Source organism: Prionailurus bengalensis, chromosome A1 (genome assembly GCF_016509475.1).
Source record: "Prionailurus bengalensis isolate Pbe53 chromosome A1, Fcat_Pben_1.1_paternal_pri, whole genome shotgun sequence".
In the NCBI taxonomy this organism is placed as follows: domain Eukaryota; kingdom Metazoa; phylum Chordata; class Mammalia; order Carnivora; family Felidae; genus Prionailurus; species Prionailurus bengalensis.
The window spans coordinates 7,580,259-7,601,445 of record NC_057343.1 but is presented as its reverse complement, the minus strand read 5'-3'; the positions used below and the strand labels follow the sequence as shown (position 1 = coordinate 7,601,445).

At 52.4% G+C, this 21,187-nt stretch overlaps 1 protein-coding gene across 1 annotated transcript; it reads left to right on the top strand.

Moving 5' to 3' along the window:
• Positions 1-6,998: 6,998 nt before the first annotated feature.
• URAD (ureidoimidazoline (2-oxo-4-hydroxy-4-carboxy-5-) decarboxylase) lies at positions 6,999-15,381 on the top strand. Its single transcript, XM_043575890.1, has 2 exons — positions 6,999-7,252; positions 14,666-15,381. Exons 1-2 carry the CDS (start codon positions 7,078-7,080, stop codon positions 15,013-15,015), a joined length of 525 nt encoding a protein of 174 aa, XP_043431825.1. The 5' UTR covers positions 6,999-7,077; the 3' UTR covers positions 15,016-15,381.
• The last annotated feature ends 5,806 nt before the right edge of the window (positions 15,382-21,187 follow it).

The window sequence follows — 21,187 nt, the reverse complement described above, 5'->3', positions numbered from 1 at the left end:
AAGAAAAAGAGAAAGGGAGTGGGAACTTACAATTCTCAGCAACAGCCGTCTCCGACCGAGAGTGATAAGCAGTCCCCACTTCCTAGATCCCTGGAGCTGCTCTGGCCCCTCTTCTTGCCCAAGCCTTGCTCTCTGGCCTTCCTGAGCCTGGGAGCCACTGTCTCTTTTCCAGAAATCCCCTTCGGATGCTGTGAACCCAAGTCGGCCTCCAAGACCCTTGGCACATACACCTGCGGCCAAACCGATTTCAGTCAGACCCACATCCATTCTGAACGTGACTTCGCTGTGGATGGGAACCAACAAGCACGTTTGTATGTGGGATCCCACACGGCACCCCCCTTGCTGCTGTAGTACCCAAGGCACTGAAGAATTTAATTTCCTTGCAAATGAATATTCTGCTCGTGAGCTTTCTAGAAATGGCTCCATGCCCTACGTAGACTTCCAGTTCCTGCTTTCTTGAAAAAGAAAAAAAACCCAGTTCATACGTCTCAGGTTCACTCATGCTGTTACATGGATCTTAAAGGCTTGTATTTCACTGATGTGCAACGTGAATATACAATTACCACCATTTATTCATTTTCACACTGATGATATTTGGGGCTTCGGGGCTGGGTGGGGTAATGGGCTCATGGGCGTTAATATTATTTTTCTTTATAACATAACTTCTATATGTATCAAATATAGTATTTAAAAGGCAACATTCTCCAGGCACCTGATGGCTCGGTCGGTTAGGCGTCCGACTTTGACTCAGGTCATGATCTGGCGGTTTGTGGGTTCGAGCCCCGCGTCGGGCTCTGTGCTGATGGCTCAGAGTCTGGAGCCTGCTTGGGATTCTGTGTGTCCCTCTCTCTCTGCCCCTCCCGCACTCACGCTCTGTCTCTCTCTCTCTCTCTCTCTCTGAAAACTGAGTAAGTATTAAAAATAAAAATAAAAAATAAAAGGCGACATTCTCTGAGGAAGGAAGGTATTTAAAACCCTTGTTGGAGGAAACAAAATCAGACTCTATCAAATCCAGATCTGGTTTGAGTTCGGTCGTTTGTCTCTGACATAACTACACGTTTTTTAAAGAGATTTTATTTTTAAGTAATCTCTACATCCAACGTGGGGCTCAAATTCACAACCCTGAGATCCAGAGTTGCATGCTCTACCGACTGGGCTGGTCAGGCGCCCCAAACTACGCATTGTTAACACGGCTAAGAACACAACTCAAAAGCACGGATCTCAGAGACGGGTTCTGCTCCTGGGTGCACAGCCCTTTCCATCCGACCAGTAGGTGGCGCCCCAGGACTACTGTTTTTTCCCTTAATCTCAATCACAGGGCTTGACTTCACTCCTACACCCTACCCTGCCTTTGGAAAGGCACATTGTAACCAACAGGATAAAGAAAAGGCCGATCTGTTGGTGAGAGGGAAGAACAACCCTCTGCGCAGACCACTTAAGGTCATTTATTCAATATTCAGTTATTTCAGAGTTGACTCTGCTAACGATTGTGCGCTTTATGTGCATTATTCATCACATTCCGGACATTAACAGAGCAGTCTATGTCAGCTTCGTTATGGGACGTTTTTTCCGAACACCAATATCTTCTAACGTTTAGTTTCGAGATGGGGGTGGGGGGAGGTGCAGAGAGAGGGGGGTGGGACAAAGGATCTGAAGCGAGCTCTGTGCTGACAGCAGCACGCCCGATGCGGGGCTTGAACTTACCAACCGTGACACCATGACCTGAACCTAATGCTCAACCGACTGATTCACCCAGATGCCCCAGACCTTTCATTTTTTTAATTTTTTTTTTTGAGAGAGAGAGAGGGTTTGCACACGAGGGAGGGAGAGAAATCCCAAGCAGCCTCCACGCACAGCACGGAGCCAGATGTGGGACTCAGTCTCAGTCTCATGATTTGAGCGGAAATCAAGAGTTCCGCGCTTAACCGACTGAGCCACTCAGGTGCCCCTGTAGGACCTGGTTTTTAACATTCACTTCTACGCAGCACGTTTATCTGCCCAGGAGACTGACTTCTGAACTGACTCTTCTCGGAGCGTCTTCTGTGCTGAGTGCTGCCTGAGCCTGGACTGGCCTCCTACTGAAAACAAAGAATCTGTTTCCCAGAGATCTTTCGGAGTAAAAAATACAGCCAGGGAAGATGTCCTGGATGACCTCCTATTGAAGTTCCAGCCCTTCGATTAGCCGCCTTGTGTCCCTCCTTCACCCACCACTTGTGTTTCTTCCTGATCTTCCTTCTCTCTCCTCAGGTCTTCTCGAAGGACTTTCTCAGGAACACGCTTATCCGGACTCCTTGGCCATTCCCCTATCATTTTGTCAAAAATAAATGACATATCAGCCTTCACATTTGCTTCTGTCTATGCCATTACCATCAGCAACAGAAAAAAAGAAAATGGTGTGGGGGGGCGGTTATCACCTAAAAACACTCTATCTTTTCAGCTCGTAGGAGTCCAATGTGTATTACATTCCACATTATCTTACTGAGGCAGGAAAGGCATGGATGAATTTTTTTTTTGGTAGCAAAACACATATAACACACATGCATGTGCATGTACAACCTACCCCCTGCAACCATTCCTCAGTGTGGAGTTCAATGGCATTCAGCACATTGACGCTGTTGTGCAAATCACCACCACCACCGTCTCCTGATGGAACGTTTTCATCTCCGCAAACGGAAACAATCCCCATTAAACATTAACTCCCTACCCCCTCTACCTCCACCCCCCCGGCGACCACCTTCCTACATTCTGCTTCTGTGATCTTGACTCCTCTAGGCACCTGATATGAGTGGAATCACCCAGGATGGGTCGTTTTGTAACTGGTTTATCGCACCTAGCCTGTAACGTCCTCAAGGTTCGCTGCGATGAACTCTTTATATTACCATTTGTCGATAATACACTCCGTCCCGCAGCTGTGCTGAAGGCGTCACATGTATCGTCCCATTTAGTAAAACGTGGGGTTGGAGTTGCTTCGTGGCAGCTGAACAGCTGGTGACACCAAGGCGCTTGAAGAAGGTTAAGTCGCTGGGGCACCCGGTGGAGGGGCTCAGTGGGTCAAGCATCTGACTTCAGCTCAGGTCAGGATCTCACGGTTCGTGGGTTCCAGCCCCGCGTCAGGGTCTCGGCTGTCAGCGCAGAGCCCGATCAGATCCTCTGTCTCCCTCGCTCTCTGCCCCTCCCCGCCCCCCAAATGCAAATAAACATTTCATAATTTTTTTAAAAAGAAAGAAAGCAGGTTAAGTCACTTCCTTAGACACAAAGCAGGTACTAAGTACTCACCCATCTCACAGCCACACCGGGGGTCTGGGCTCCTGCCAGGGCCTGTTGCTTTGGCTCAGTCCTCAGCTTATGAAAGCCGTCTGGGAACAGCAAGATGAGATGAGTTCTGACTCCCAATGTGCCTCAAATTAAAAACGTCTGTGAAAGAAAAGCAATCTGTCTTTCCGGTATCTTCTTGACAAAACACTTTGCGTCAGCTCCACTCACGAAAAGTTAAGGGCTGCTGGTGGGAGGGAGCTGACGTGTGAACGTTTCAGCTACAAAAATGAAACAAAACTGTATGCCCGTTTAAGAACTTTTTCCGTGTTCTGGTAAAAGTCTCTTGAGAGAAAAACTATAGTGAAGTCAAATATGATATATTCAGCAACCAGAAGGCAAGAATGCCATCTGGTGCTGTTAACTTATGAGGCTACATCTTTATATAATTTAACTCTTTATTTTTTATCTATTTAATTTTTAAAGGTTATTTATTTATTTTGAGAGAGAGAGAGAGAGAGAGTGCTCCAGCAGAAGGGCAGAGAGAGAGGGAGAGAGAACATCCTGAGCAGGCTCTGTGTCATCAGCCCAGAGGCCGACCCAAGGGCTTGGGCTCACATATCCTGAGATCACGCCCTGAGCCGAAACCAAGAGCTGGACGCTTAACTGACTGAGCCACCCAGGCACACCTCTATAACTTTTTTTAAAAAGCTTTATTGGGGCACCTGGGTGGCGCAGTCGGTTAAGCGTCCGACTTCAGCCAGGTCACGATCTCATGGTCCGTGAGTTCGAGCCCCGCGTCAGGCTCTGGGCTGATGGCTCAGAGCCTAGAGCCTGTTTCCGATTCTGTGTCTCCCTCTCTCTCTGCCCCTCCCCCGTTCATGCTCTGTCTCTGTCCCAAAAATAAATAATAAACGTTGAAAAAAAAATTAAAAAAAAAAAGCTTTATTGAGGAGGTTCTGGATGACTCAGTTGGTTGAGCGCCAACTCTCGATTTTGGCTCAAGTCATGATCCCAGGGTTGGGGGTTCCAGCTCCGTGTTGGGCTCCATGCTGAGTGTGAAGCCTGTTTAGCACTCTCTCTCTCTCTCTCTCTCTCTGCCCCTCTCCCTCACTTGTGCTCTCTCTCAAAAAAAAAAAAAAAAAACTTTACTGATACATAATTCGTATACCACACAATTCTCTTATTTATATTGAACTACTCAATAACTCAGCTTTTTCCCCGGATGAAAGTTGCCTTACTTGCTCACCGCCTTCCATGTTTCTGGTTGGTTTGATTGGTTGAGAATCAGCAGAAGTGGAGCCCAAGGTGCTGAGTTAAGCCCAGTGGCACGAGCTGCTGGTTCCACGCTGGTAATTTGTATTTTGTTGTTGTCATCAACATTGTTTCCGTGCCCGTGACTATTTAATTCCTGAACTTTTTGCGTCTTGAAGGTTCCTACGTCGGTAGGTTATTGGGAGTTCCATTATTATACGATAGATACAGCAAAATAAAAGCTTCGGTTTCCAGCCCCGTGCCAGAATGGTGGTAATATCAATAGGTAGGTCTTTCCCACCATGCCTCTTGGCATCGCTGTGAGCGGAAGGGTTTCCATTTGCAAATTGAGATGTGGTTCTGTGAGCAGCCGAGAACCCCCAGGCTCCAAGCCCCAGACAGGGGCTCCTTTGGGGGCGGGGAGACCCTTGATGTGCAGAGGTAAGAGCAGGAAATGATAAGAGGTCATATAAAAGGGGGGGGGGCGACAAGGAGCGATGGAACCAGAATGCCCTTCTTTCTCTACTTCTGCTCTACCCGCTTTTCCCAGCGTCTGGGGATGAGGGTGATAATGAGGCGAAGGAGCCTGGACAGACCAGGGTCGGGATCCAGCCAGACTCCTCCTCCCTTTCCCCACACTCTGATTTGAACATTGCAGGTGCTTCACGGGTCACACCACGATGAACCGAGGCTGGTGGGGGGGGGGGGGTGGGTGGCGGAGGGAGAAGAAATGGCTATTGGCCTGTTGGCCGGGCCCACCGCAAAGCCTGCAGGGACAAGCAAAAGACTCTAAGGGCGGGAAGGAAAGAGGAGAAAACTCTGCGGTTGGTCCAGTGGAGAGATTCGACACAGAAAATAGTAGCCACCAGCTACGTGGTGCTGCCACCAGGTGAACACGTCATTGTCCCCATTTCACAGACAAGCTGCAAAACAGAAGGTTCCGTCACTTGACAAACGTCTGACTGTAATGGCGGAACCAGGGTCAAAACCCTCCTGGGTCCGTGTTCTCCACGCTGCGTCCTACTGCCTGAAACTCATCCACCACAGGATTCAATGTGCTTTCACGTACACACAAGCATGTTATACGTTAAGTGTTAATCTCATATCTCCTCGTTCACATTTGAAGACAAGCCAGCAACGGTGGTACTTCGGGTGCTGGATTTACTTCCTTGCAAAGCATGTTTTTGAGGCGCCTGGGTGGCTCAGTTGCTTGAGCATCCAACTCTTTTTTTCTTTTTTTAATGTTTTATTTTATTTTATTTTTTTCAACGTTTATTTATTTTTGGGACAGAGAGAGACAGAGCATGAACGGGCGAGGGGCAGAGAGAGAGGGAGACACAGAATCCGAAACAGGCTCCAGGCTCTGAGCCATCAGCCCAGAGCCCGACGCGGGGCTCGAACTCACGGACCGCGAGATCGTGACCTGGCTGAAGTCGGACGCTTAACCGACTGCGCCACCCAGGCGCCCCAATGTTTTATTTTATTTTTGAAAGAGAGAGAGAGAGACAGAGCGGGAGCAGGGGAGGGGCAGAGGGAGAGGGAGACACAGAATCCCAAGCGGGCTCCAGGCTCCGAGCCGGCAGCACAGAGCCCAAGGCGGGGCTCGAACTCAGGAACCGTAAGATCGTGACCTGAGCCGAAGTTGGACGCTTAACCGACTGAGCCACCCAGGAGCCCCTCCCCTCCTTTTCTTTGACTTTATCTTCCACGGTAGTTTTCATTTTGAGTACCCATGAAGGATATCCGGGTGAGAAATTCGATCCATGTGGTCATTGGGTCAATGAATTCACCCCGTGGTGTTTATTGTGCGCCTACCGTGGGCACGGTTCTAGGCACCCGGGACACAGAAGCACGCAAGACACGCGGTCCCCAGGCTCTTGGCATTGGTCAGAGCTGAGAGGTGATATGCAAATAAGTAAATATAAGAAGCAAAGTGATTTCAGATAAGCATATATTCTCAGGAAGAAGACAGCACGTAATGGTGTTTGAGGGACAGTTGAGAATGGGGCAGCGTTCTTGCTTTGAGACCACATCCCGTTTCAAGAGCATTTATAAAGCACCTGATGTCTTAGGTATCCGAAATACAGGGAAAGCACATAAAGCGCACTACCTGACCCCACAGCGGCAACAGAGGGGAAATCAAACTCCAAGCGGGTTGACTTGCGACCAGTCTCTGAGTTACCAGAGGGAGCTTCCCGGGATGACGTTGGCGTTAAAATGTTCATGACACCGAGAGTCTCTCTGGCTTGAAGGCCCACAGTGAAATCGGGTCCCTCCTGGCTTTGTGGGAGCAGAGTGGCTGGAAACATTCCTCCCCTAAGAACCCTCCGCTCCCTGGACTGGAGCCTGAAGCCTGTGTTTGTCCATCACCCGAGTACTCTGGACCCACTGCTCCCAGAAGCATTCAAAACACGCCAAGCGGGTGTTGCATAAAACACACACACACACACACACACACAACCAGGAAAAAAGCTTGTGTGTTCGGCAAATAGAAGCGGGTGAGCGGGCCGAGCGTCGCTCAGTCGCCGAGAGGGGAGCTGACGTTCTGCTTCGTCCAGCTGAACGCGAGCAATGGACATGGAGAAGGTCAACTCCATGGACTTTGGAGAATTTGTGGATGTGTTCGGGAATGTCGTTGAGAGATGCCCTCTGATTGCGGCTGCTGTGTGGTCCCAGCGCCCGTTCTCCAACTCGGAAGATTTAGAGAAGCACTTTTTTGCCTTTATTGACGCCCTTCCACAGTCAGGTAAGGCTTCGGCATTAGACGCCGAGAGTCTGTGCGAAGGGCTTTCAAGCGTATTTACCCGGATGGTTTGAGATATTTTAGCCTAGTTGCTTATCACTGACGTATTGATTGGTATTTTTATCGTAAGGCTCGATCTCCTTAGACTCGGTCAATGAGGGTCAGACGCTTGCGAGGTGTCGGGCCGGAGGTAGAATTGGCGAGGTACATCGGCTCGGGTAAAGGGGTTGTTAAATATTAAAGCCACGAGGTCACGACGGAAGAGGAACAGGCACTGTTCTCCTCGGGCCTCGCAGCCCCACAGAGGCCAAAGGTCAGGCTGAGGGCCCACCCTCTCTTAGCCAAGTGTGTTGGCTCTGGGAATGTCCTGTATGCAAGAGAGGAGACAGCCCGGTATCAGAATATCTCAGGAGCCCAGGGGAAAGAGCAAATGGCTGACATTTTTACCAGAAAGGGCCAGTTTGGACTGGACCACCGAGGACAGGAGACTCACTCAGATCAGCAACTCCCTAAGGGAGCGAAGAGGAAAAGACAAAAATCTGAAGGAATTCCTCCGGCGAAAGGGAGAGAAATTGTTGATTTCCTCTGGCTAGAGAGAGACAAGGAGACCCTTGCGGGTGTGGGGTGAGGAGGGTGGAGGTTTAGGCTTACCGCAAGTGACTCAGAGTGACACAGGGCCTCACAGGGATTCAGAGACCGAGGGTTAGAGTCAGGGCTGCTTCCGGGGCTGTTCGGGTATCTTCAGAAAAGCCTGAAGGGAGGCGAGGGGCAAGGGCTGCCTTCACAGAGGGGCTCCCACAGAGGCCTGGTGGGTGGGGGTGGGGGGGGGGGAGAGGAGGACCGCCACGGTCTTCTCCTCCATAATGAGGCCAACGGACAGTCTTGCCCATCCGTCCAGAGTCTGACATCCGGGGTGGTTTCCGAACGTCCCCCAAATAAGGGACTCGTTTTAATTGATTTGGGGCACATCCAACAAGAGGAGAGGATCGTGTTATAAAATGAAACTGACAGAAATGTGGACAGTCACCCCCTTCTCGGGGCCTCGCTCAGCTCTGCCACTGAGCTCGGGCATTCGTGGGGCCGAAGGACACCAAAGCCTTGTGACCGATGACTCACAGGATGGTCAGTCCCAGCTTGATGAGCCGAGAGGCCCCCCCTTGTCAGCATACAGCCTGCAGAGCAAGCTGGAAACAGTAAGAAGCTACCAGAGCCCGTGTTCTAAATGTCTGACAGGAAAAGGCAGGTCAGATGGAAGGCTTCTAGGCCAGAGGGGAAATAATTTTTTAAAGGGTGTGAATGCCTTATGAATGGCATTTTTTTCTAGCATGTTAAAAAAAAATAAAGGAGACAAATTCCATGATCTGTCTCAATACCTAAGGGGTGGTAGGGCTGGGGAGGGAAAGAATTGTGTGGATAATTTAAACCCAGTATTCACTGGTTTATCCAGTTATTCAACATTTATTTAGGGCTTGCCGTGCCAAGAACTTAGATAATAAAATTAAAATGTCCCTATTTCTGTCTTCTCTCTCATCAGCAGTCACTCCAATCAGTTTGAGCAGAGGTTCTCGTTAAGGTTAGTTAAGGTCTGGTTAAGGTCAAGTCCAATCACAGTCCTGAGCAAAGTGGGATATGGGGATTGGCATTCACCCCCTCCCTCCTGAGGCTTGTATTTGATCCCTCTCCTCACTCGGTGGGAGCTCCGTATTCTGGTCGGTGTCAGAATCCTACATCGCTCAGTGAATAGGGACTTAATATCGAACGCATGAAACGATTCAGAAGATGAGATCATAAGATGATTTTGAAAGGTGATGGATCCTGGTACCCTTTCCCCACACATTTCACCTGGAGCGACTTTAGTGACAGGTCCATGGGACAAAATGACAGAGGGAGCTGGGGGTCACTGGGGTGTTTGCTCCCTTCTGCATCAGACACTGTTCTTTGGAGGGACCTCCTTATGTGGATCCTGCTTCTCAGTCCTATGCCAGTGTCCACATTCTCTTAGGCAGCTGGGAGCAGGGCTTCAAAGCTATAAGGGTGGTTACTTTGTATCTAACCGCCTCCATGATGTTGGATAGGCAATGTGAGCGATGAAAATAATAGCGAAAATGCATTTAACCTTTACTTTTGGTGTATTTCAGGCACTTTTGTAAACAGTTTCCATTTGTTAACTCATTTAATCCTTATGATAATCTTATAAAACAAGCCTTATCATTATCATACCCATCTTACAGATGAGAAAACAGAGGAACAGAAAGGATAAATAACTTGATCAAGAACACACAGCTAGAAAGTGGCAGAACCGGGATTCAAACCTTGATGGTCGACCCAACAGCTTTTGAAGCATTTTTTAGAGAATCAGAACAGTCTAAAAAGAGTTTCTAGGGAGTCCTTTTATTCATTCACTAATTTATTCAATTCATATTAACACTTGATGTCCCAGATCCTATGTTGGGTTATTTCAATAAGCAAATAAAACGGGATTTACTGCAGAGTCTAGCTTTAATCTGCAGAGTTGGGAATGTAATAGAGTCTTTTAATCCCATAACGAAAAGAGGCCTTAAAAGAAAGTTCGGGATAGGGTGATCTACCTGGTCAAGCATTTGTTTTATACACGGTCTAAGAAAATCCTCCACAGTTCGCAGAAAACAAAATCTTGTTTGTAGAGTAAACCAAGGTTGACAATCCACTCCGGTTGCACCATGATGATTATTGGTCAGTAGGTGGCAGTCCAGGATTAATATTCAGTTCCAGCACTAATTGGCCAAGCACCCTTTCAAGCCCATCAGTTCCTGATTTCCAGCCAAGGGGCGTGGAGAAAATAAAGGGAAGACAGTTGAAACACACACACACACACACACACACCCCAATTCAGTACTAATTTGTGTTAAAATCAAAGATAAAAAGTGCATCTCCTTGTGACATTTCAGAATTGCAATAATGCCATAATTTATTATTTAATACGTCTTTCAGAACATAGTTGTTGAATGAATAAAAAAGATACTAATAATTCCCTGAAATGCAGGCTATCAGGTATTTAGAAGAGGCTGTTCAAATGTGTTCAATCAAAAGATATATATGGCGCTCCTTCCCGAAAGTGATGTGTTGGTCAAGCGCCCACTGTGCCCCAGGAGTTGTCCCAGGCATTGTGGACAAGACAAGTGCCTACCTTCAACGAGTTTACATTCTAGTAGAGAGAGACTGGATTAACATAAGTAAATGAGATAACTTCACATTCTAAAAAAGTATTAGAAGAAAATGTGTAATAAAATAGGTCTTTCTTAGGAAGTGACACTGGAGTCCCGAAAACCAAAAGATGAGAAGAAAGCAGTCTAAGCTCCAGGAGAAGGCCGTCTTAGAAAAGGAACCTGAGACTTTTTGGATCCAGGTGTCATAAAAACACACACACACACACACACACACACACACAAACTGATGGCATTTAAAGCCATGAGACCCAGTGAGAACACCTGGGCATTTGTGCAAATACAGAGGGGAAGAGAAGTAAGTACTGAGTCCTGGGGTACTTCAGTGTTAGTGATCTGGCAGAACAGGAACCAATGACAAAAGTAGGCAAGTGGTGATAATCTTTTAAGAAGGACAGAGGAACAACCATATGACATTCTCTCAAGAGGCTGAGGAAGAAGACAGGAGCACAGGCCGCTGGGTTTGGGCAAGATGGCCATCATCTGTGACCTTGATGAGCGCAGATTGGTTGGCGGATGGCGGGTGGGACTGAAAGCTTGATAGAGTGAACCTGGAATAGGAGGTGAGAACCCCTTTGAGGTGTTTGCTGTAAGGAGGAGCAGAGATATAGGGAGAAGCTGGAGGGCAATAGGGAATCAAGGGAGAGTTTAACTTTGTTGGTGGGACGAGTGACTCTAAGGCGCGTTCGTGGTTGCTGAGGATAAGGCAGTGCCGGGAGTGAGGGGGGAAGAAATGGATGTTTGAAATCATAGTCTTGATATGAAAAGAGGACCGGCTTCAAGAACACAACAGATGGGGGGGGGGGGGCGCCTGGGTGGCGCAGTCGGTTCAGCGTCCGACTTCAGCCAGGTCACGATCTCGCGGTCCGGGAGTTCGAGCCCCGCGTCGGGCTCTGGGCTGATGGCTCAGAGCCTGGAGCCTGTTTCCGATTCTGTGTCTCCCTCTCTCTCTGCCCCTCGCCCGTTCATGCTCTGTCTCTCTCTGTCCCAAAAATAAATAAACGTTGGGAAAAAAAAGTAAAAAAAAAAAAAGAACACAACAGATGGGGGGGGGTGCCTGGGTGGCTCAGTTGGTTAAGCGACCTACCTGAAGCCTCCAACTCTGGCTCAGGTCATTATCTTCTTGAGTTCCAGCCCCACATCGGGCTCTCTGCTGTCAGCACAGAGTGTGGTTCTGATCCTCTGTCTTCCTTTCTCTCTGCCCCTCCCTTGTGCATGTGCCTTCTCTCTCTCTCTCTCAAAAATAAACATCAACACACACACACACACACACACACACACACACCAGAAGGAATAGATGATCCATTGTACCGGCAGGAGAACACACTAGTTGGTACCGATGTAGGGACCCTGGTGGCCTGTAATGGGTTCTAAGCCAATTGCCTGCTCTGCTCTCCTATTGAAACAAAGAGTGTCCGCTTTGTGCCAGGAACTCTCCTAGATGCAAAGATTGATGACTTGTGGTCACAGCAAATAAGACACGTGTACCCCCACATCCCTGCGCGTGCCATGCCAGTGGCACAGGCCGTAGGATTTCAGGAAAGACTGAAGAAAACAGGCAGCATTGAAATGGTCCGGCCAACCGCAGGACAATCGACTGACCTGGCGAGTGCGCAGCCCCTGGGTCAGCGTCATCCCGGATAGTACTCCAGGGGTCAGTGGTGGGGGGCAGAAAAGGTGGAGTCCTGGGCTGGACCGGATCACGTTCTGTTGTTTTTTTGTTTTTTTTTTTTGTTTTGTTTTGTTTTGTTTTTTCCGAGCTACCAGCCTCTACTGGCCCCCTTGCACCTTTTTTTTCTCTCTAATCTGCAGCTGTGTATATGTGTCGCAGGTGTGCGTGCGTGTGTGCATGTGTGTGCGCGCGCCTGTGTTTTCTTCTTCTCTTTGCCCTGCCCTTCTCTGGGCCTCCCTTCTCTTCTCTTCCCCCTACCTTCCCCACAAACAGTGTAAAACACAGGTTCAGTCCTAGGCAAACATTAACCCCAGAGGTGTTTTCAAGAGGGGAGACAACCCAGGGGGGTGAGAAGCGAGGAGCAAGAGGGAGGAGCAAAAGGGGCAGGTGTGGCGCGCGTGGGACCGGCCCCGCCGCGGGGCCTCCAGTCTCTGCTCCGCGGTCCCCTAGGGGAGTCCGCTCGGGGGCTGTATGGGGACGGACGCTAGCCCCACGCCGACGCTCCCCGCCAATAACTACTTTCCCCCAAGCTTGAGCTGGGCCTCTAGAGAATAAGAAATAGGGGGGAAAGGAAGTCAAGACGGGGGTCGGTCAGAAGACTGGGTCACGGTCCCCCTCGCCTAAAGGCTGCTTTGAAAGCCTGAATATGCAAGGAGGGGGCGCCAGGGAGAGCTCTCTGGGTCAGGACCTGTAGAGACGCTCAGGACTCTATTTCCCCTCCCCAGCCTGCCGTTCGCTGGGGGCCAGGGCTGGGTGGGTGCGGAGGGAATTCGGATTCGGAGTGGTGGATGGTCGCTGGGCACAGCCTCCAGGGCCTGGGGCGGGGATCAGTGCAGGTAGGGAATTTAACACCTTCATTTTCGCCCCACCCGGACCGGGGAAAAGAAGCACCTAGCATTTGCAGTGCCCCGGGACAGGACCCATGAGAAGGGGCCTAAAATAGTGGTGTCGTCGTAGAGATGGAATTACAGGTGACACGACTTTCGTTTTAAAACGCCCTTTAACCTTGTAGGGACGGCCAATGCCCCCCAAGTCGCCTGGTATTTGAGCTACTAGCCAAGTGACCTTGGGCAGGTCCCCTAATCCGTTCTGAGCCTCCACGGAATCCTCTCTTCAAAGCAGATGGTCCGGTTCTCCCGACCTGGACCCTGGTCTGTGAGTTGGATGGTGCAATCCCAACCATCCTTTAATTGGGCAGAAACCGTAAGGTTTGAGTAAGGGGAGGTTTTTATGCCGGATTTAAAGCGAGTTTTCAGTGATCTCCCTCTCCAACAGAGCTCCTGACTCATCTCAGCGCCAGAGCCAGATGCTTCGGCCCCACAGTCCAGTTACGATGTTTACTACGACTAATAACAACGGCTGTTTCTTGGATGTTTGCTAGCATTAGGCGCTGCGTTGGCGGGGGGGGGGGGGGGGATGAATTAATTGTCTCCAATCCTCATAACGACTCGGCAAGTTAGGTGTCATTACCCTCCTCCTCCAGATTATGGCTGGCTGCTTACCATATCGGAAATCTTGCCCAGCCTTGAGCATTTGAATTCTGGCTTGAGAGAGCTAAGCAAAAATGGTTGGTCAGGGCTCACGGAAACTCCCCGCATTAGGATTTAAAAGCTCAGGCATTACACCAGGGGGCTCCAGTTTTAAGCCTCGGAGATTATGAGAAGCTATCTTGCAAGAAAACTCCAAGTTGTTCTCTGCGCTGTCTTTAGGATCTATATTTGGAGAAAGGGAATGAGCCTCAGACGGCGGGTGGGCTGGGGCGGGGGGCGGTGGGTGGAGGGGAGGGGGTGGGGTGGGAAGGGGGCGTTAGTTTCCTAAAAGGAGGAGAGCCACTTTCATTCAAAAGGCTGTGGAAATCCGGCTGGAAATGAGTTTCTTTGCAGTTAACCATCTCTAAGTTTCTCTGGATGCTTCATTCCAGACGCCCCAGCCTCACACTTAGGATCACAAAATCCTGGACGTTTATTTGCCGAGCCCCATGGGTGTTATCCCGGTTGGGCCCTCCCCGCCCTTCTCCTTCGGAACGGAACGAAACCCATTCGGTGGCTTTTGCAGGAAGTCTTCAGGCCCCCGCGTCCGGCCCTCTCCGACATCAAAGCCCCCTCGAGAGCAAAGGACTTTGAAAAGATACGAAACGCTCGGGCTCCTTATCGCGTCCCTGCTCCCTCCCGAGCAAGTCGTAAATTCCGAGCCTCGGAGGCCTCTCCCCTCCGCTCTTCTTGCCCCAAGGTCTCAAAGGACAAGCCTGTCACTTCCCGCCCCGCCCCTGGGTCCGGGCCCAGGCCGAAGGAGCTGGCACCGAGGGGCGCAAGGTTCGGGACGTGTTCGAGGGGCTGCGGCGGTGGGCGCCCCCGCAATCCGGGACACCCCTCGTTGCCCTTCGTCACCCCCAGAAGACCCTGCGTCTCCCCCCCCCTCCCCGCCCTTCCCCGAGCCCCCCTTCGGGCGGGGCGGGAGGCCGGCCGGCAGCCCCGTGCGCCCTCTGCGCCGTCTCCGCCGCGCGCTGACGCGTCCCCGCTGCGTGTCTGTGCTTCCCCGCAGGCCAAGAGGGCATCCTGCGCTGCCACCCGGACCTGGCGGGCCGCGAGCTGCAGCAGGGCACGCTCACTGCGGAGTCGCGGCGGGAGCAGAGGGGCGCGGGCCTGATGAGCCTGGACGCGGCCGAGCGGCTCCGGCTGGCGGAGCTCAACGCTCAGTACCGCGCGCGCTTCGGCTTCCCCTTCGTGCTCGCCGCGCGTCTCAGCGACCGGGCGGCGGTGCCGGGGGAGCTGGCGCGCCGGCTGCAGCGCCCGCCCGCCGAGGAGCTGCGCACCGCCCTGGGCGAGGTGAAGAAGATCGGCCGCCTGCGCCTCGCCGACCTGCTCGGCGCCGCCGGCCTCGCCGGACCGTAGCCCGGGACCCCGGGCGCACGTCGGGACCGGCCGCGGCGCGCGGCGGGCGCGGGCCGGGAGCGGCGTCCACACGCGCACGGAGGGAGGGCAGCGGCGGAGCCATCGGGCGAGTAATGAGCCCCTTTGTGCACCCACCCAGCCGCCCACCCGCGCACGCTTTGCCAAAATATCTGTAGGGGGTCGCGCTTCGCCGCGATTTAGCCCGCTCACTGCTTCGAGTCTACCCTCCCTTTGCAGCCCTTTGGACGCCACCGGCCTTTGTGGATTCCAAAGCGACGGTGCAGCTCTTGTTGGCTCCCCATCCTCTCCTGCTAAGCCCGAGCCGCAAGGCAAAAACGGGCGGAAAAAGGAATCTTTTATTCCGCAGCGGTGTGTCTGTTTGTTTTCTTCTTCTCCCACCTCATTTGCCGCACCCGACATTTACAGGCGAGCGGAAGGCGTTTTCTCACTCTGGGGCGCCTACTGGAAGCTGGAGCCAGGAAGGCAAAACACTGGTGCGGGGCCTTGGTGCCGGGGAGGCCGCGTGTGGGGGAAGGTGGGCAGGAGGGAGCCCCGTGATGGGCCGACGCTGGGAAGGCGCCCCGTGGGGGCAGGCGGAGTAGCTGGCACGGTCGCCCCTGAGAGAGGGTTGGGAGTGGGGGCGTCTCCAGGCTGGATGGGCCCAAAAGTCAGGGGCAGGCGGCCTCCCCGACTCTCCCAGAGGTCGGCCCTTGAGAGCTGACTGGTCAGACCCTCAGGCTGCCACGGGAGACCCGTCGGTCAGTACAAAGTTAATAATAAAATAAATAATAATTTAATAGCACTGACTGAGCAGTGCTAGACATTCTAGCCCGAGGTGAACGTGAGAAACCCTCCCCGCAGAGGGCTGACAAAGCAGGTGATGGAGAAAAATCGGTGCCCAGGGAAATCTTTCTGGCCAGAGTAAGCTATTCCGGGGAGCTTCTGAACCCTGGGGCTCCAGAGCCCCCCACCACCACCACCACCCCCCCCCCCCGCAGACCCGACAGCTGTCTACACTGAGGGCCAAAATTCCACTCGTGCAGGACGGGCTCATCGTATTCCCTCTCTCTCAGCCCCACACACTGGAAGGTCTACCCGACCCCAGCGAACCTAAGTTTTGGTTGGCAGAGGAGAGAAACAAGTCGTACCCCTCCTCTTCCATGCGGATAGGGTGAGAAAGGAAGGCAGAGTTTGGCCCTTTGAAGACTGGAACGTCCATTAGTGACCCCCCCACCCCCCTCCACCCCCCTGTCCAGGTAAGCGGCAGCAGCAGCAGCAGCAGCAGCAAGAAAACCTTCTCATAAAACCTTTTCATAAAAAGCAAGCGTGGTCAGGCTGCAGTCCCACAGACAGAAGCCACCCTGGCCGCCCCAGGTACTTCAATCCCTTTGCCACCTTGCAGGTGTTTTCCGCTAGTGGTAAGGGCGAACGGAGGCCAGAAGCTGGTGGCCGGGCTAGGTTGGGGTGCCAGGGAAGTGAGCTGCGGCTACCAGCATCCCTGTAGACCAAGGCCTCCTTTGCCTGGGCCTGGGCCAGACGCCTTTCTGGAAGCGGGAGCATCAGGTGCACACAACAAAGGCAGCTTGATGACTCAGTTCCTGCGCTCTAGGACCCTACGGCAACAGTGGGCCCCTCGGGCCTGGGGCTAGACGCCTGCCTCACTTTAGCCAAGGTAACTTGGGGGCTTTACTGACACACACAAGAAATCTTTGGCCTGACAGAGGGCTTTCTGCCCCAGGATACAAGCGCCACAGGCCGGGCCTGAGACTCTGACTAATCCAGTGTATTCAAGCCCCCCTGTCCAACCCTAGGATGAGTCAGTCTCTTAAATAGAGGGGCCCCAGCTGCAGAGTCTGGACTGTCCGTGTAAATGTGCTCAAGCTAAGATAGTCAGGCTTCCCGCAGGGGAGGCCTTGCAGCCGTATTTTTAGACCGAGTGTAGGTGAGATCCTCTGGGGCACGACCTGGGTGTCCTCAATCACACAGTTACATTTCAAAGTTTGCCAGAAATTGTTTATTTCTGCAGGAGGGGGTACGGGCTGGGGAAGACTCTGGATCCATCCCTTCAAAGGAGCTGGGAGGGGGAGGGGGACGGGGAAGAAGGGCTGGCCGAGCGATGCCTCTTCCCAACGCTGCTGAGCACTTGTAGTCTTGCCGGCAGGACGCAGGACGCGGGACGCGAGCGCCCGGGTGGGAAGGGCCCTGGCCAAAGCCCCAGGTAGCTCTTGCTTTTTTCTCCGGTAGGAGCAAAGAGGCGGGGGCCGCCCTTGCCCGGGCGGGTCAGCCGTGGCTGCCATGGTCTGGCAGCAGAGGTTTCTGTGGCCACCTCTTGGCTCACACAGCATCGCGCCCTGGACTTCGCTGGCTTTGGCCTGGCGGAGATGTTTCTCATGTCCGCGCTCCGGTGCGCAGGATGCGGGAGACAAACCCGGACTTCTGAGGCCAGGGGCCACGGTCTGGATCCTGGGGGTGCGCACCAGCCGGGACAGTGGGGTGGCCCAACGCGCCCCCGTGAGCGTCAGGGAGCCCAGAAGTGACTGGTGCAGAGTCTAGGGTGGTTAATTTCATACTTTACTTACTAATTTGTTAACGCGCGCGTGCACACACACACACACACCCCCCACAATGGCAATACTAAAAACGGCTGGAAGGCGAAGAGCTGATTTCACTCTTCTTAACCCTCCCAACCCCTCCATGCTACCTTCCCAGGTTGGGGAACTGCTTCGCCAATTCTCACCTCTCCCTTAAAACGTCCAAGCCAGCCCGCCCGGCCATCACTCTTGGCAAAAAGACTTGAGAGCTTTCCTGCTAGGAATTCACGAGCCCAATCTGAGCCTGGTATTCACGCATGTCACCCGGAAACGGAATGGGGCCTTCCTTGTATTTACCCAAAGAAGTAGGCTTTTCGGTCTGTGTGTCCAAAAGATGTCCACGGACAACTGTCATGGGAAGAAGGTGGGGGGGGCGGGGCAGACAGCACAATTTATTTGCATACATTTCTTTACTCATTTTAAATTTCAGGGATCAGGCTTAGGATATCAGTTCCCATTCAAAAATAAAGAGCTCTTTTCAGAAAGTATTGACCGGAGGACAAGAGCAGGTGGTAATTGGCGAAAAATCTGGGAAGGAATTTATGGAAAATTTGTCGTTCGATAAACTAATAAACGGCAGTTAGCAGGTGCCTGTGAAAGAGAGACATAAGTAGGATGTGGAAGGTAGTCAGAAAGGTAGACCAGCAGAACCTGATTGTTCTGGCCCTGTTTGGCGTAGGGTGTGGGGAGTGTGGATTCCGGGAATCATGCTAGTTGGTTTGGGGTTTCCAGGGTGGCACCAGAAGCCTTAGTAATAATTAACATCTGTACAGAGTCCTGCGCGCTGCCCAAAATGTACCTATAGTAGCTCATTTAGTTTTAGTGACTGGAACAGCTAGCTGTGTGACCTTGGGAGAGTCGCTCAACCTCTCTGAGCTTCAGGTTTCTCCTTTATAAACTGGACCGTGCTACATGGACAGTAAGTCCTTTGTCTCCCCTCCAGAGAGAGTAGCTTCCCAAAGGGCCCAGTGACTCAAGGAGAACTGAACCTTATCTGAGCTCCTTCCCTCGGCCTCATAAAGCCTACTGTGCAAGGTTTCCTCGGAACATATTTTCATATGATAAGCAAAAGTCCCTCTAGGCACAGACGTTGGTGAGCGGACAAATGGTAACCAAAGGCCTTCCACGTCAAAACCAAGTGATAACGTTTAGCTGTTGCTGGCCTGAGAGCTTGATTTCTCCCTCAGCATCGTGGGGTTTCCTCTGGGGTGAGACCCCCCCAAGGCCCTCTCCCTCGAGGGACTTTAAATCATTCTCCGCGCTTGCCCACCACAAGGCGCTAGAGTGGTTCATCCAATCCCCACACAGTGACCACAGACTCTAATTCCAGAAGAAAGAACGAAAATGGGCAACTGCCATTTATTTGCGTGACATTTACCCAATGAGCAAAACCAGACTTCGGCACCTCTCTCAGGGCTCATCTCCCTAAATCTCCTGCCTTTAACAGTGTATTTTTGGATAGAAGAGCATGACCAAAAAAAAAAAAAAATGTATATTCCTTGCCTTGGATAAGAAACCTTGGGGGTTACGCCATGGGAGGAATAAGGCAGTGCATTTCCTCACTCCCCTGCACCCTGTGCCCTGAGCGGTAAAACTCTAGTCCACTAGTGACCTCCCATGAATTCGGGAGCTTTTCCTCAGGTACAGAAGACCAGACACTCGGTTTGCTTGGGGGGGGGGGGTACATTCTTGACACCAGTGGGGGCAGGGACACATCTGCTCTTGGGAATGAAGCCTGGGCAGCTGTGGACAGCTGCGGCCCCTCCCTGCTGTTCAGAATGAACACGTTGGGACCCATTGTGGCCTGATGGGGCCGAAAGGACACTGCCATCGATTTCCTTCCCAGAGATGTTAGCTGAGTGGGCCGCGGCCGGGCAGGGTGGGGTTGTTGCGGTCAAACCACTCGTTACTGAGCCCTTCCTTTGTGCGAGGGAGTTGCTGATTGCGTGTCTGATTGCGGGTGGTGGCTGACGAGCTCCCTCAATGCCAAATGAGGTAGAGATGGTCTCATTTCTCCACAGCAGTATAGATCGCCAGGCCGAACAATTTTATCCTGCAACACTGTCTTCTTTTTCGCTCTTCCTTAATTACCCTGACAAGCCAGATCAATGCAGGGTGAGGGTTTCCTGTGCAGAAGAGAGGAAGGATGGGAGCAGTTGCACTGTTTGAATAATTTCCTTGATCTCAACGGGATTCAGAAAGCAGACGTGCATGCTAAGGTGGAGAGAGATGGTCTGCCCTATCTGGCTTACAAGGGCCACAGGCTCCCCACTTTTCAAGAGCCACAAATATGGGGAAAGGAACCCCCCCACCGCCGCCCCGAGCCAGAGCAAACACTGGGGACCTTTGAGCAGGGAGAGAGTCCTGTCAATGATCTGTGGATTCAAGGAGTGTCTCATCTGCCCAGAGGAGCAGCCCGCCCCCTTCCTGTGCCTCCTTACACCCCCCAACACACACCCCCTGCCCCTGCCCTTGCCACCAGCCGGAATTCTGGAAGCCCCTGACCCTCTCCAAGGAATGTTGAATGGCCTTTACAACGTTAGCAACAAAGAGACCACGTCCCTTTGATAACCGGTGTGGCTGCCCTGTGGTCTTCCTGATGCTTTATTTACCTGAGTCTCTTTCTTCCCACCCTCTCCTGCCCTTAAAAGCCTGCTTTGGCTCAGGCTCCACGGGGTCACAGCTTCAGCCCCACCCCAACCCCAGCCCTAAGCTTTCCACAAGTCTGCCTCATCCAGAGCCATTTGCTGAAGGCTTCTCTGGTAGGGCAGCCAGTTGGAGACCAGAGGGACTGCCTGGAAAAAAGCCTTGATCCAGAGAAGTTGGGGCCAACTATCCCAGGAGGTTCTCAGCTCAGGCCAAAGGTTCTAAGAAAGCCACCAAGCACCTTGGGTCCAGGACTGAGAAGGCTCTCCCCCAGGGTCTCCTGCGGGTGGCACCCCCATCCTCCCAGGGCCACACATCTGTACCCAAGGGCCGGTAGAGTCCCATCCAGAGGAGGCCTCCAGAGCATAGGCACCTGGTGAAGACCTACCAGAAAGGCTAAGCCATCAAGATGAAAAGACACCCAAGCTTCCTTCTCATCAGCCACCATCCACCCCTTTCTGACTGCTCTTGGCACCCTGCCCTTTGGGGACCCAGATGGGCCTCTTGGTTGAGAGTGCAGCCGGATGTGAAGGGACACTTCCACCCTGAGAAGCTTATCCAAGGACATCAGTATTGGCTCCTTTCTCCTCATGAAGCAGCCCAGACCCCAGGACCTTGGGCAGGGTCATGCTACTGCCCTGCAGGCCCATTTTCCATTAAGAAAACCAATTGGTTTTTCACCACGATTTCCTTTCTCCAGCTCTCACACCCCAAGAGAGCCTCAGGTTGCCCGGGGTCCAGCCAGCTCTGGGGCCTGGCGTGACCCCTGGGGCCAGAGCAACCCTGGCTGCTCCCAAAGCATTTGGGCGGGCAGGCCAGAGCCCTTTCTCCGGGGCAGAGCACAGAGACACAGCTGGAAAACCGGGACAATTAGCCAGCGGCCGGCGGCCGGGCCATAAAAACGCAGGAAGCGGCCACTGCAGGGCGGAGGGAAT

What these genes read in the sequence shown, in the direction of transcription:
- URAD (XM_043575890.1), top strand. Translation starts at nt 7,078, where the DNA reads ATGGACATGGAGAAGGTCAACTCCATGGACTTTGGAGAATTTGTGGAT. An exon ending in TGACGCCCTTCCACAGTCAG is followed by an intron (nt 7,253 to 14,665) that starts GTAAGGCTTCGG and finishes GCTTCCCCGCAG; the next exon opens with GCCAAGAGGGCATCCTGCGC.